Source organism: Silene latifolia, chromosome 1 (genome assembly GCF_048544455.1).
Source record: "Silene latifolia isolate original U9 population chromosome 1, ASM4854445v1, whole genome shotgun sequence".
Taxonomy (NCBI): Eukaryota; Viridiplantae; Streptophyta; class Magnoliopsida; order Caryophyllales; family Caryophyllaceae; genus Silene; species Silene latifolia.
Genome location: NC_133526.1, coordinates 195,727,768 through 195,743,501, shown reverse-complemented (window position 1 = coordinate 195,743,501; position 15,734 = coordinate 195,727,768). Strand labels below are relative to the sequence as shown.

General features: G+C 34.4%; 2 protein-coding genes across 2 annotated transcripts; both read left to right on the top strand.

Moving 5' to 3' along the window:
• The first annotated feature begins 2,557 nt into the window (after window positions 1–2,557).
• Window positions 2,558–5,238, top strand: LOC141590444 (replication protein A 70 kDa DNA-binding subunit B-like). The gene is made up of 9 exons (XM_074411036.1): window positions 2,558–2,707; window positions 3,304–3,571; window positions 3,693–3,792; window positions 3,887–4,014; window positions 4,098–4,176; window positions 4,248–4,359; window positions 4,520–4,698; window positions 4,773–4,893; window positions 5,104–5,238. The coding sequence occupies exons 1-9, from the start codon at window positions 2,558–2,560 to the stop codon at window positions 5,236–5,238; spliced, it is 1,272 nt and encodes a 423-aa protein (XP_074267137.1).
• A 3,907-nt stretch (window positions 5,239–9,145) lies between these two features.
• On the top strand, window positions 9,146–12,588 carry LOC141615572 (uncharacterized). The gene is made up of 4 exons (XM_074433804.1): window positions 9,146–9,283; window positions 9,733–9,798; window positions 9,900–11,141; window positions 12,094–12,588. The coding sequence occupies exons 3-4, from the start codon at window positions 9,973–9,975 to the stop codon at window positions 12,356–12,358; spliced, it is 1,434 nt and encodes a 477-aa protein (XP_074289905.1). The 5' UTR covers window positions 9,146–9,283; window positions 9,733–9,798; window positions 9,900–9,972; the 3' UTR covers window positions 12,359–12,588.
• Window positions 12,589–15,734: the final 3,146 nt, after the last annotated feature.

Here is a 15,734-nt window from a genome sequence, read left to right as displayed (position 1 = left end):
TACCCTTTCATTAACAATACACCTGCCACATACGTGCACCCCAACCAATATTTACCTCTATACCTGACAATGCAGGATCACCTTCAATTGTGAAGTATCTGATGGCACAGGCCAATTAGAGATAACGACATTTACAGCCGATACTGTAGCTCTTTTCCAGATGACTGCACCGGATATATTCCACCTTAAGCACTCGGTATGAACCTCATTTAAGTTTAAACATTCTCTATATTAAATTGCAACTAAATGCAAAGTCCATCTTTATTTTAATCTGTTAGAACACTTAGTAACTCTTAAACACACAAAATGCCAACTGAACAATATATAGCTCATTTGCTACTACAATATACATACTAATACGCTGGCTCTAACTCTTCTAAAACACGTTCCCACCACGACTCCTTAGCACACCCCTTTTAAGTTTTCCCTTTCTTATTTCTTAAAGGAGGACACCACAACATTTGGGAAAGTTTGCGATTCCCTAAAAAACAAACCTTTCATAATTGAGGTTTCACCAAAGACAGCACTGTCAAGGAACAACACATTGCAGTGGGCTTTACGCCAAGTAATTGCTTGCCCTTCCCAAAATGTGCCCGCTGAAAAAATGCCACAGCCAGCGCCCGATAATCTAGAACCAGACGTATCAGTGATACAGCCTTCTCCAACAGTAGCAAAAAAATTGGATTTTGGGGAATCAGTGCAGAAGGACTTGGACCTCACACTGATTGACGTACAAGTCAGTTCTGATTATCCATCTTTACGAAAACTTCCTTCCTCAATGAAACCAACCAATGAAACAATACCATTGCCGGCTGAAACCACTGAAGATCAATCCACCACTACACAAACTGACGATGCTGCAACAACTATGTCGCCAAAAACACTCTCCCCCAAAACTGCTCAGACTGAAACTACTCCTGCACTGGCCACACCTAACCTCAAAGCACCTAAAACAGAAAAGAAATCTGCTGTGACACCAGAAACCCCTGCACAGAGCACTCCAAAGCGCACCAATGCTAAGCCAGCTGCTACACCTCCATCTAAGAAGAATAAGGGCTGTACTAGCTCGGCGGAAAACAATTAGGCCACTCAAGTCGAAGGACCCGCTGTTTGCATACAGCATGTTTGTAAATATTAGCTTTGTGACAGACCTCTACGACGCACCTCCTTGCCACTTATACTACATGATGTGGCTGTATAAAGGCTATAGGTCGTCTACCATGTTTTGGGAACACGTTCGCACACTAGCTATGTGTTCCATCCAAAAGCACCGTGCTATCGCTTTTGGATTTAGAAAACCAAAAAACTTGTGAACTTTTGGACTTCATAAATAAAATGCTTGCTATTACAAAAAACAACAAAAACAAAGAAAGTCCCAGTACATGGAACAGGCTTTAGATTCTGATTACGCAATGAGGTACTACTAATCATTTCAATAATTCGTTATAACCGCGCGCTTCCCTATGCGGTTAACATCTCTGTTAACTGGTTAGTGGCATTTACCTATTTAGATGTCAACCACCTCACATAGAACGTACGTAATACGCTTATACTATTTCGGGAATATTTGAACGATTGTTCCCTTACCATTTACCCTACAGGGAAGACCTTGCCTACAACTTCACCATAAAACTAATTCAAGAAACCCGTTCTACAAGAGCTAATTTACGTTTTATTATCAAACAACCGAAAGCTGCATGTACACACGAATACTGAAGGCCGCACTATATGATTTTACGTCATCATCTTTCCAGATCGGTGACATAATCGCCTATCACGCGACTACTTCACTGCTTACACATCTAAAGCAAACCTACATGTAACCAGAATGTTGAAACCTAACTACATATCCCCCCTTTACAACACAATCCCCTAAAATAAGAAAGTTATCTTCAAAGCTCAGCAAGTGCCATTGCTATAATAAATGCTGGCAACACAATTCCCTCAAACAAGCTAAGTTATATACAATACTCAATCACTGACATTGCCCAAAAAAAAACAAATAAACCTGATTAGACTCTGTAAGGCATCCCTACCTACATTCCTAGATTGTATGCCCACAAAAGATCTTGGAAATATTAAATTTGTAAAGTAATATTAAGACTATCCTTTGAAGTATTTGTCTTAAGCAACAAACACACACACACATATATATATCTCTATATATATATATATATGGCTTCCATGCCATTATCATTATAACTCTTAAAACAAAAACAAAGAATGTTAAACAAAACAGAAAACCATCAAACAGTAGCACCATGAACCAGAAAATTAGATTGTCAAATTTATCCAAGGCATGCCACATTTGCTCTGTCATTTGGTGTTAGAGTATAGTAGCAGATCAGCCCGACACGTTTATAGCGTAGTATAACAAAATAATAATGTACTCACAATCCACCAACAACCTACTTTGCGTATCTGTATCATAAGAACAACATAACTGACATATAATTATATACTTGTAACCACCTTTTCGACATTTAACTCACACTTAGTTTTAACAACTATTATCCGTAATTGTTTGACTGACACAAACTAATCTATGCAGCTTACCATGAGGCCTAGAAGAAAGCACATCAGGGAAATTTCAGGATCCACCGGTCCCTACACCATTAGAGCAAGAGTCATCGAAAAAACGAATGTCCATTCAGAACCAGATGGCCAAGGTTTAGAGCTCCAAATAATCACATTCAAAGATGAAGAGGTAACTTTAACAATTTTAGTCTTGGACTTAAATATTATACATTGTCTTAAGAACCTAAAATGACAAGATTGAACGCAATCTACTATTCAAGTGTTAACAACAATACAAAATAGGCCAATCATTTACAAGATTCCTTAATAGCTGGAAAATATTCATTTAGTTATGCCATTGTTAACATAAGTACCAGAAAAAAAAAAGGTACAGCATGTTTTTTAACAAGGGTGGCATCCCATGTAGATTCGACTTAATTAGTACTGATATGTTCACCTAAATGAATTAGAAGCAAATTTAAATGATGCTCAGAAACACCGCCGGCCACAGCCTACGCAACCTCAGAATTAGAAGTTTTCAGACCTATGCACGCTAACCTTGACTTTATAATTATGCATAAACTATAGATAAAACGCTCTTGCCGGAAACTGAAATTTTAAATTCTACACGAGTACTGTGTAGTAAATGTTCATCACGGCCAAAAAAAAAGCTTAAACAAACTGCTGAAGAAAAAAAAAATACTCGTATTACATATATCTTTTTCGGGTGAACAAATTGTCTACCTGTGTTACAATTTTAAAATAACATTTGTTCCTCTATTGCAGGGTACTAAGATGCAGACATTCCTACACAATGATGATCTAGAAATATTTGAAGACATGATCCATGACGACATGGAGTACGACATTTCCAATGCAACAATACAGTTAGTCGTTGACACGCCTTCAGAAGGACCCGCTGAACAGATGTACGACCTATATTTCAACATAAACACCATAGTCCAGCCTGTATCTGATGCAAAAGTTCCTGCAACATCTAATTACATTTTAATTGGATCAATCCCCAGAAAGGTTACACTGGAAGATCGCTATGGTAAGACACGCTGGACTAAAGTTGACATTTTCCTTAAAATCCTATGACATATAACCCCCCATCCTTTAAAAAAAAAAGACCAAAAAAACAATTTGTAATTTACTAAATCTTTTAATTTTAGATGTGTTAGGCGTTGTTATATATATTGACCGATGCTGCCATACTACTGCCAACGAAGGCCAGACATCAGATGTTTGCGAAGTAATGATTGTTGATCAGAGGTGAGGACAATCCCAATTAAATGATAATCTCCAAACTTTAAGGAACTAGACCTATATCAAAACATTCGTTTTCACTTGCCGTTTGCATGTGCAGCCATGAACAGATTATGATAGTAACAGCCTGGTCAGATATGCCTTTGAAAGAGTGTTGGTCCTTGCAATCCATAGCATACAAATTTCCTGTTGTTGCCTTTACAGCTCTAATGCCAAGCTACCAAAAAGGTAATTTTATTATCAAATTAGATCACTTTAAGCTCGGTTATAACTGCTATACATGACCAACGTAACAACGTTGTGAACTTCAGGTTTCTCCCTCTCAACAACGCATTCAACATACGTCGTCTTAGATCCACCAGGCAAAGAGGCCGACACGCTCAGGACTTGGTATGAGATACTGCATAACAAGCTATTACCCTAACCGTCTTACACACAATACTAAATGTTAACAAATACAGGGCAACGCAAAACAAAACCCTACTTCAAGCAAAAAGACAACATGTCTTCGAAGTTCGTCTTCCAGAAATCACACGTGCGATCACAACAATTGAAAGTCTCCTCGATAAGGGGGTAAGTCTAATATACGTCTCACTTAAAAAAACACATGCACAAAAAAGGAAACAATCGTACTGCATTAGAAGGCTTTGAATGAAAATTACATAACATTCATGTTCAGGAATTATTATCCAATAGAAATTGCTAAGTACAATTTAATACCTTCAAAATACAGATAAACAACACCTTACAAGAGGAACACCACTGGCTACATGTGCTACTACATCAGTTTGACCCGAAAGATGTCCACTTATACCTTGGTTGTAGTAATTGCGGCACTGGCAACGCTGAAGAAATAGGTGTTGCATATATGTGTAATGCTTGCCTACAGGAAGACGTAATCTCCACTCCAAGGTATTATGTAACAACCAAAAGGCTGGAAACCAACTCTTAAACCCTTGTCTCCATAATGTTTTTGGTGTAAACAGGATGGTAGCAACGTTTGAAGTAGCAGACGAGACTGGAGTGTATACTTTATCTGCATATACTGAAAATATGGAGAGGCTGTTGGAATTGAAGGCTCACATCTTATACTGTATGACTCCACAGGTTTGGGACTTGTAAACTCTGCTATATTCATTTCAAACCCTGTATATTTGCCACCAACAAAGACATTTACAGCACCGTAATAGTCTGAATACATAACCTTCACCAATTTTAAGCTCTTGCCCTTGTTTTATGCCAGCTCGGGAGAATGACTAGCGGTAACACATACTTTTATTCTTTAACTAAACATTCGTACATGTTTCTTAAATGCAGGAAAAACAGGCCTATCTCGTATGCACTGCAACCAGATTAAGGGTAACTAAATTGTACGTTCAGGTCGTACCTACTGCTGCTCTCTCTAGAATTCAAGAGTTGAAGTGGATGCTCACGGAGATATCTCTAATCTAGCCAACAAATATATCATCGATCTTTTGAAGAATTTTGAAGCAGATTTGTTGCAAGTGCACGCTGCCACGTGTAAGCAAGAAACGTTTAAGGTTAGGTGTCTCTGAAACAGTTCTACTTAAATCTGCAAAAGCCGGAATGACATTGTTCAAAACAAATCTCAGCAACAGATTAGAAACATATAACTACTAGAAACCTCTACTTCTAGGTGTGTAATTATTAAGATTTTCAGCAAAACTACGTTGTTCTAAATGTATATATTCCTGCCTCTGGCCAAGTTTAATGGCACCAACATCGTTTAGGCCTGCGTTCATCGTGCTTTGACAATGTTTGTACGCGGTTCCACTTACGCTATACTAAAACATTGGCCTTACCAGGATTATATCAAACCGCTAAAGTTCAATCTAGGCACCGTTAAAGGCAAACAACGTAAAAAAAATAACCTGCAAATCTAAAGGTACGCAAACTACAATGACACCAAAATACACTCGAATTATTGTCAAATGTACGACAAATTGAAGCTCCGCGCCCGAGAGGGCGCGGCGCAGCAACTAGTAGTTTATAAATATGGCTAGAAATTTTGATATAACAAGTCAAATAAACTACAAGCTTTTTTAGCTTACCACCGTAGATGATGCTCTATTTATTGTTTGTATTTAATTAATTTTGAAGAATTATTTTTGACCTTTTTGCAAATTTTGTCAGGATATTTGGCTTACATTTTGGACTATTCTTAAGGACTCAAGGTAGTGTTCATTCTCCACCGTCAATTCCTTTGCAGCCAAGGAGTACAGGATATTTAATTAGTGTTTTTTTTTTCATTGGGGGATTCGTAACCGTTATTTTTAGTGCGTACGGGATAAACCCCAGATATACATAGTAGCCTGCAAATCACGTATATCAGTTAAGATACCCGAGAGTGACAGATTCGAAACCTAGAAAAAGTAATTGAAGCCTTAAACACTCCACAATATTGTTCTTGAAGATACTTGAACCTAAGCCCCTTAGAAATTTCAGAAAACACGAGTTGTACTAAACGTTTGAACTTATGAAAATTGGAACTAAGCAAAAAAGAACGTCTTTATATATTTCATACTTATAAGAACCACAAATAGGATTATACATTCAGTTGTATCATCAGTATTGTACAACCAAGGTATAAGAATCCGAACTTATATGTATTTTTTCTGAGCTATTTAAAAGTTTTTTTTAAAGTGTAAATGGATGGGCTCAATACTTTTTAATAAAGCTCATATTTTTTAACATAAAGCTCGGATACTTTATCACAAAGCTCAGATTCTACACCGTACAACATATACAACTGGTTGTATAGTCCATAAATTGTATAAGAACCGAACTAACAAGTAGCTTTATTTTTTTGGCCAATAAGGTGATGAGATGAAGTTAAGTCATATACTAATTCAATTTATATCAAACTGGTTGTAATTACAATTAAATTGTTTTTGCCGGGTTTCTCAGTAAGTAATTGAGCTTATTTACAAAGTTATTAAGCTCATTAAGCTTCAAAATTAGTTTCAAAGTTAGCTTAGTTACTTTGTAATGAGCTCAATACCTTCACAATATTATTCAACAAGCTTAATAACTTTGTAAAAGAGATCATTGTCTTCAAAGTTTTAAAAAAGAAATCAATAACTTTGATTAGTTGTAATTCTTACAATTTTTTCCCATGTTAATTAAATCATATTCAATTACGAAATCACGTTTACGAAAGTTAATTAATGTAATTAAATACAAGAATTGTAAACAAATCTTTTTCATGTAGGGGTATTAGAATAGCAAGAAAATGTGTCAATTTAATTAGTCACACTCTCAATAGAATCTGATGCCAAATCATTTTCTTCGTTTTTAAGCCGTCTACTAGAGATATGAGATTAGCTATCTACCACTAATTATACTTTTAGCAGATTAGCCTGACGTTAAAAGGCACTAAGGTCTAATTTGCTATCAAACAGAAATTTTAACCAATCAAAACTCTTTAATTTGCATATGTATTAATGGAGTAACATATAATTCTAAATAGATAATTTATAGAATAATGAGAGACTTATTATGATAATAGTTAGTATACTTTTTTTTGTTATAAAAAATAGTGGATCATGATTATTGCAAATCTAATGACTAACTTAGAATAGTGATATAATAATGGCACATGATAGATAGTAAATTTCGATACCACTTTCTCAACATAGTACGTATTGATTAGGGATTTCGAAATTCATGTGAATAAAAAGTATCAGAATAATATCGTCGTTTAATTTAAGGTATAACTCAATCAAGATACATTCTGTTAGTTAAAACATTAATATTTGAGATGTTTTATACTCTTATTAGCCGATTATGTGAAGCGATTTAGATTCAATATAATAATAACTAATTAAAGTCTAATGCATGGAGTTATTTATTATCTCACTCTTTTGAATTTTTATTTTGTTTTAATTATTTTTCACAAAATATATATATACTGTATCATTTTAGTGTTGCTTTAAAGTATTTTTTCCAATAGGTCCAAATCATTACTTTACAATTTTCTTTACACACAAGTAAAATTGCTACTCAGTCTGAAACGGGCGCTAAAACAATAAATTGTTTGTTAAAAAGCATTAAGACGATTTTTTTTTTCAAATAATTTTATACATGTAATAATTATCGAGTTACAAATAATAGTGACCTATGTAATAAACAAGCTATCATCAAACACTTGTCAACCATATTCTGAATTTGAAAGCCATGCATAATAAGAAACTAAAGAATTTGAAAACTTTAAGGTAAAAACACAGCCAAGAATTAAATGATGTTGGAATCACAATTGTGAAGTTTATAGAAAGCAGAATCAGAATCCAACAACAAAAGAATCAAATTAAAGTGTCACCTTTTATACGGGTTTTGCGACTAAAATAAGGATGCATCTATATTCCTCGTGCCTTGACGTAAACAACAAATATTATTTCCATGTAATAACAACCTTAATTAGGTAACTTAGATGGAAAAATTATGAGCCGGTATACGCTATAATGTCAATAATTATCATCGGTTTGAAATATGTGAGTCAATTTCAAACAATGATAACTATTAATCGTAACAGAATGAATATATTTTATCATATACTAGTAATATGAACAAGTATTACACGAAGACACGAAGTAGATACTCTGTAAGAATAAATACTTTAGATTTTAATTAAAAGCTAATTTTGCGAGCTAAGTATACAGAAAGTTTTTGTAGAATTTTATGGTGATTTGCAATGTTTCTATGTGCTCTTCTTATTCGTATTTGAAGAGTGAAAAACTCTTTAACCTAGTACACAAAACTTAATAATTAACATTGTATCAAAACGTATTATGATTTGGCCAATTCTTTTAGGAGTTTATTGCCACAAATTAAATATTACGCTTATTCTTGGAACACGTATAATGCGATACACGTGATTTAGGAAAAAGTTATACGTGTGGAGTATGAAAAACTTTTTAAATCGTATAATTTTTGTATTTGAAAATATATATGTACGTAATCTATAAACACGATCAAATACGATCCTAAGATCCGCAATTACCAAGTTCAAAGCAAGCAAAGTTGGTACGCGTCTATAGATTTATGACAAGGTGATACTCAATTATCCATATGACCTAGTTTAAACCCTAACAACATTAATTAAAATCACCTTTGTTAACTCTTTTTACACAGAAAAAACACGCATCAATTTTGAAAATAGTTTATTATGACGGACCTAGTTTAATGGACGGGATCGACGACAGTGTACAAGAGCACACCGTATAAGTTATAACATTAGCGTACGTACATAACTAATTGTTTGTGTCACGTGTGTGATTTGTTATGCGTTACACTTTCCTTCGTACTATAAATACTAGCCTAGAATCTAGAGACTCCCTTCACTCTCTCACTCTCCTCATATTCCAAATAAATTATTAATTAATTAATTAATTCCTTCATCTCTTCTCCTCTTTCAACTTCATAAACAAATTAAACGTCCATCAGATTTTTTCACCGACCATTTCCTACATTTTCTCAAGTGAGTCTCCCACTCCCACCTTCCCATTTACGAATTACTGTATAAATCCGTCTTATAATATAACAATTTTTTATACCGTAAAACAGTCTTATACAATAATTATTGATATAGTTATTGATAATAATCGAGTATCAAATGATTCATGAAGTAAGAAAGTGTTTATTAATAGGATTCTATTTTACAATTTTTTTGTGTAAGACCGTCTTATATAAGAATATGTTTTAAACTAATTAATTATATCTAATACGGAGTACCAAGTTTCAAATTTGTTGTTCTATGTATGACAATTTTCGATGCATTTCGATCCCAATTTCACGCGATTGTGGTACAATATTTCCGTGTAATGATTACAGATTTGCTAAAAAGTTCTCAAATTCAAGCAACTTTTTGGATTCTGACTACTTTTTTTTTGGGTAATATTGACTTAATTTGGATTGATTTTTGTGCAGAGAAGAATTACTATTAATTACTGTATCAGTAACCACTTTTTACGAGTGGCAGAACCAGGATTTCAAGTACGGTAACAAATTTACTTGTCTAGTAAAAAAACGCTTATTTACTTTGAAGTATCAAAAATTGATCTATAACTATCTTTTTTTTTTTCTTTTTTTTATAGGATAGCGACTGCTACCCCTTGTTACTAACTAGTTCCGCTCCTGCTGGTTAAATTTGGAGTGCGAATACAAAAAATGGTGGTGAAAGTGGTGACGACGCCGTGTTTGCAACTATCACCGAAAAAAACACTATTAAACGACGTCGTTTCAGTATCCCGAACCGCCTGGCTCGGGACGATGTCATCGAAGCTAAGTAGAACTCGTTCGTTCGAGTACAAACCTAAACAAAGATCTCACCAACCGATTCGAAGAGCTTGTAGCGCGAATTTCGACGCTCATTTCTCTGGCGACATCGAATTTTCCAAAAGAATTGAGGAATTAGCATTGAGTTTCCAACTCGACAACGAAAACCTCACCGGTTCCGAGTCGACTGAGCCGGACTCAGTCGATTGGAATCCGGCGAGCATAGAAATGAAGGCGAATAGAGTCGATCTCCCGATTTCACTACGAATGATTAAACGGAAGAAAAATCAATGGAGAAAAAATGTATCGGAAATCGGAGAATCGGCATGTTGTTCAGTGAAGAAAGCTTTTTCATCAATGGTGTTTATTATACGAGAATTGCATAGTTACAGTATGCAAATTCGAGAAGCTCTGTTTTTCGAAGATTTACAAGGAATTTTAATCAGAGTTCATGAAGAAATGCACGCATCTTTCGTATGGCTTTTTCAACAAGTTTTCTCTCATACCCCTACGCTTATGCTTTATGTTATGATCTTGCTCGCGAATTTTACGGTTCATTCGATGTCGAACACCTACGCTCTCGCTTCGCAACCGCCTGTTCTCGCCGCCATGGACGGTCGAGAAATTAGTTCTAATTTTGACGTAAAATCGTTTACTGTATCTTCGTCAGGATGTGATACGACGTCGGTTGGTGGCGGAAATGGCGGAGGTAATAAATTTAATCCGGTAGCAAGCGGAATGGACGGTGACGATTCAATGAGGAAATCGTCGACGATTGTTAATCGTTTGAGTGTTTCGGTTCCCGAGGAGACGGCGGTTTGGAATTCGATTGTTGAAGAAGCGAGTCGAATGCAAGGGGAATTTAGGGAGGAGATATTGGAGTCTGATGTTACGAAATGGTTTGTTTCACCGGTGACCGCGAAAGTCGAGACGGATGATTATCAGGAGTATTTTCGGACGGAGTTATCGTATCAATCGGAGTTAGACCAAGAGCCTAACAATGTTTTGCTCTTGGCTAATTATGCTCAGTTTCTTTACCTTGTTGTTCATGATTATGACAGGTATGTATAATCTCGATTTAATATCGTTTTATTGTTTAATTAATTTTCGAAATGCTTAGTTTAATACTCCGTATTTTATATCTTTATTTTAAGTTATTACATTTTGAAAAATACGTGATCGAAATTTTAATTTAGAAAATGTAGTGAAATGATTTGAACTGACGTGATTTCTAATACGAAATTACGGAGTATTATGCTTGATTTGCTTGATAGATGTTTTTCGGTTTATTGTTTATTGTGTCGAAATCATAGTCTTATTGGTGATTTGGTGATTTAGCTATTTGTGGTGCAGACGTGCAGTTGTGTACTTTTGTTGATTTGATATCCAAAAAATTAGTTTGTATTTGTTGACGCTATTTCATTTTTCCCAAATACCTAATACAGAGTGCACTATTTATGTTTGATTTGCTTGATAGATGATTTTTGGTTTATTGTTTATTGTGTCGAAAACATCAATCTATATTCTGTTGACGCTATTTCATTTTCGTTCAATTAATGTGGTATCGAATATTCTTTATTGCCATCTTTAGGTGCTCGTATTATATGATGAATTGATGACTCCTCAAAAATGTCAAAATATCTCGAAACCATGTGTTGTAGTCCTTGTGGAGTAATTGTAGTACTACCATTTTCCATTGGTATGATGTGTCCCATTGAAGATTTCCTGAGTAACTGCATTGTCCTCCTACAAAAAGTTCATTGAAAAAGAGACACCTTTATTCATTAAATTAATTGAATTCAAGAATCACGTCACGTTTATGAGACTGTTTCACGGTAAGATCAACATAGATAGGTAACTGTCAATCTGTCATCTCATTAGTCATTAACCTTTCACAATTTTCATTTAATTGGTACGAATTTTGTGATTCTGGTCCTAGCTTAAAGAGAAAATGAAGAGAATTTTGAACAAACGTTTACGTTGTCGCTAATGTTGATATTTTGTATGTGGCAGAGCTGAGGAATACTTTAAGAGGGCAATAAAAGTGGAGCCAAAAGATGGAGAAGCGCACAACAAATATGCAACTTTTTTGTGGCAAGTAAGAAACGACTTATGGGCAGCCGAAGAGACCTATTTAGAGGCGATTTCGGCTGACCCTACCAACTCCTATTACGCAGCTAATTACGCCCATTTCCTTTGGAACACCGGTGGTGAGGATACGTGTTTTCCCCTCGATTCCCAGGAGGATTCCCAGGAGGATGAGACTCTTGACTCGTAAAGTCAAACCTGAAAACCAGAAAGGAAAAATCAATGCAGAATATTCCATTTAATAGATTCTTTACATTTTATAAAAATACTGCTCATAAAAGAATAAAAACGTAAAAAATCTGTATAATCAAAAAAATTGGGACACTATATTTGGGGACTTTTGTACTAGTGATAAAGTTATTAGTGAAGTTGATGTTGGAAGAGGGGACAATGAGATGATAATGTGGGTTTGGTGTTGAATGCACATGGTGAAGATTGAATTGAAAGTATATTATTGAGATTTATTTTGGAAGATTTTTTTGGAAGAAAGGCAAGTACAAGTGCAAAAGGGCAAAATTTGGAGTTTGCTTGGCCTTCTTTAAGCTTATACCTAAGTACCTAACCAATCCTTTTTTTTGCACATAATCTTTTTTCTTTATTACAATTTGTAATTATTGCTAATAATAACATTATACTTCTTATAGTATATGAAATGATAATAGTACTAATTTTCTAATAAATTTTGTGGAAAGTAAGTACTGCATTCATTCAGTCCAATTCACTATATTTTTTAAATTCGACTTATATCTGGTTAAATGTAGTAAATATGATCAAACATAGGGTAAGATACTCGTTTCCTCTAGCATGATTGTGTGATGTGTACCTTATTTTCTTAGTTAAAATTCGTTTACACGCACTTTAGATAATTTTTTGTTTTGACCGCTATAAATAAATAACTTATAATTAATATTTTTAGGATGATAGAGTCAGCTATTTTACTAAATAACGTTAGAATCTAAATACTAAAACCTAGTGTTACATGTTATATGTTGTTTAGTCAAAGAATTTTTTTGATGTATGTACTTCCTCCCATCCAGACCAAAGGTTACAGTTGCTTTATCACACTTGTCGAGACACGTTTTGTAACGTGCATATCTTTAGTTACACATTATTAAAAATTATAAAAATTTGATATTCTTATAACATTCATGACGATAAATCAAACAAGATCTCACATGACTATATTTTGTCTTATAGATTAAGAATAATATCAAAGATTTTCTACGACCATGAATAGTGTCAGAAAGTAACTGTAACCTTTAGTCTGGATGGGGGAGTAACATATTTCATGCATTCTCTTTCACAATCTATCTTGTGACTTGTTGAGTCACATGTGTGCTATATGCTTCCACGATTCATTATGTTACAAGAAGATACTCATGTACAATTGTTGATGGGTTTTTTCATAATGTCAAACATTAAGATCCTATATATGGTTAGTAAATAATTTATTTTCAACCTAGGAGACTTGGAAAAATCAAGGCTATCAAGTTCTATTTGAAGTTTGCTAATTTGCTATTATAGCCCTCACAAGTACTCTTATATTTATGTAAACTAAATTTTATTTATATTGTTTATACTTCCTTTATACTAATGAATAATTTAGATTTACTTTATTTTATAAGAGGAAATAAATAAAATAAATATAAATTATTAATTATGAGGGAGGGAGTATTTATTTTCAAATCCATCTCACAATAATGTGAATTTCACAATAAGGTTAATACGATATCTCGAATATAATAAACTTTGTAAGTCAAGAAATGCTCGTAGTATTTTTATTACTAATTCTTAGATATTATGACCTCTAATCGAAAATTTTACCCTATGACATTATTCATGTTAAGGTGTAGACTCATATCCCATAAACATTGGTGTATATATGAAATATCATTTTTATAAGGCACACAAATATAATAGTATGAGGTCTTTTGACAAGGAGTCCGTCCTAGAGTAAATCCGTGAGGGATGACTCAAAACGAACAATATCGTATTATCATGGAGCCATGGACAATGAATGACGCAACAGAGGCCCAACAAAAGGTGTAAACGCTTCCGCACAACAACTCATGCATTCATGTCCACTCAAAATTTTAGCCAACTTAACGATAAATCCGACTTCGCTACTATCAATAAGAGTACAATAATGCAAACTTTTTGGTACAATATCGTACTATTATAGAGTATAGACCATGGAGATCGACTCATGCAGCATAGGCCCAACAAAAGATATCAACACTTCCGCACAACAACTCATTCGTGTTCACTTTATAATTTTGCCATCTTAACAATAAAGCCTGACTTTGCTACTATCAATTAGGGTACAATAATGCAAACTTTATGGTAAAATAAACATATCAACATATGTGAGGTGCAATTAAAGTGAGATATGGGGGTCCTTAACATAGTATAGCATAACATACATACTCCTTTCATTCTCAAAGATGATAAAATTCACAAGTTAGCCTCCAAGAAGAAAACGATGGTCTAATCACGTGAAAGTTGTTGACCGTGTTTGTTTGTTACGAAGTAATTGCTAAGTAAGTATATATCAAAGTCCACATTATTCATCTTCTCGTCACCTCTATGAACTTCACCTCTTTTTGACTCACTAGTCAAACTTAATTAATGCAACAACGGGAATGTTCATCATAGTTTTGAGTTTTAACCTTAATCTAGATTATTTCACAAATCGAGCTAGAATAATCTTACAGAAAACGACAATTTTTTAATTGGTTAAACACTTACTTATTACGTTCACTACATGAAATTGTAGTATACGTACTGTACAACGGTCTTACATTATACGACTAATAATTTACGGATTTCCTTGGACAAATTATTTTATTTACTTGGAATAAATCACTCCCCTTAGTCTCATATCCATCAGACGTTGATTTTTTATACTTCCCGGCCGCATGCAATTTCAAGAGCTTGGAAGTTTAATTTCGAGTTGAAGCTTGATTTTACTCCCTTCATCTCGATTATTTATTTACCATTAATTTGGGCATAAAGATTAAGAAAAGAGGAGAAAAACTAATTATTAGATGACAAGTGATCAAATTAAATGTGAAAGATCAAATTGTTTATCGAAGGTATTTTTGGTGAACAGTTGACGAAGACACTCCACAATAACAGATGGAAATAAAAAGCTAATAAAGGTGCCTCAAGCTGTTGCTTATTGAATTGGGCTTGATTGTATCAAGAATAAATCTTTTAGCCCACAAACTTAACACATAGTATAGGAGCCCTGTTATAGTGAGCCCATATCCTTGACTTGTTTCAGCAGCCTCAAATCAGCTTGTTGTTTGGCTTGTGGATTGGGCTAAACCATACCTGATCCATTGCATAATCCAAAACTCGATTCGAAACTTGATTTGACTATGTAAAAAAATTCTATCTTATATGATAAAACACAAATTCTCATTATAGACGGACATTATCCGTCTATAGCTATAGACGGATAGTGTCCTCTCACAAATTAAAGTGGGTAGTGCAAGTGGGTGGAAAATGGATACCCCCACTTGCACTACCCACTTTAATTTGTGAGAGGGACACTATCCGTC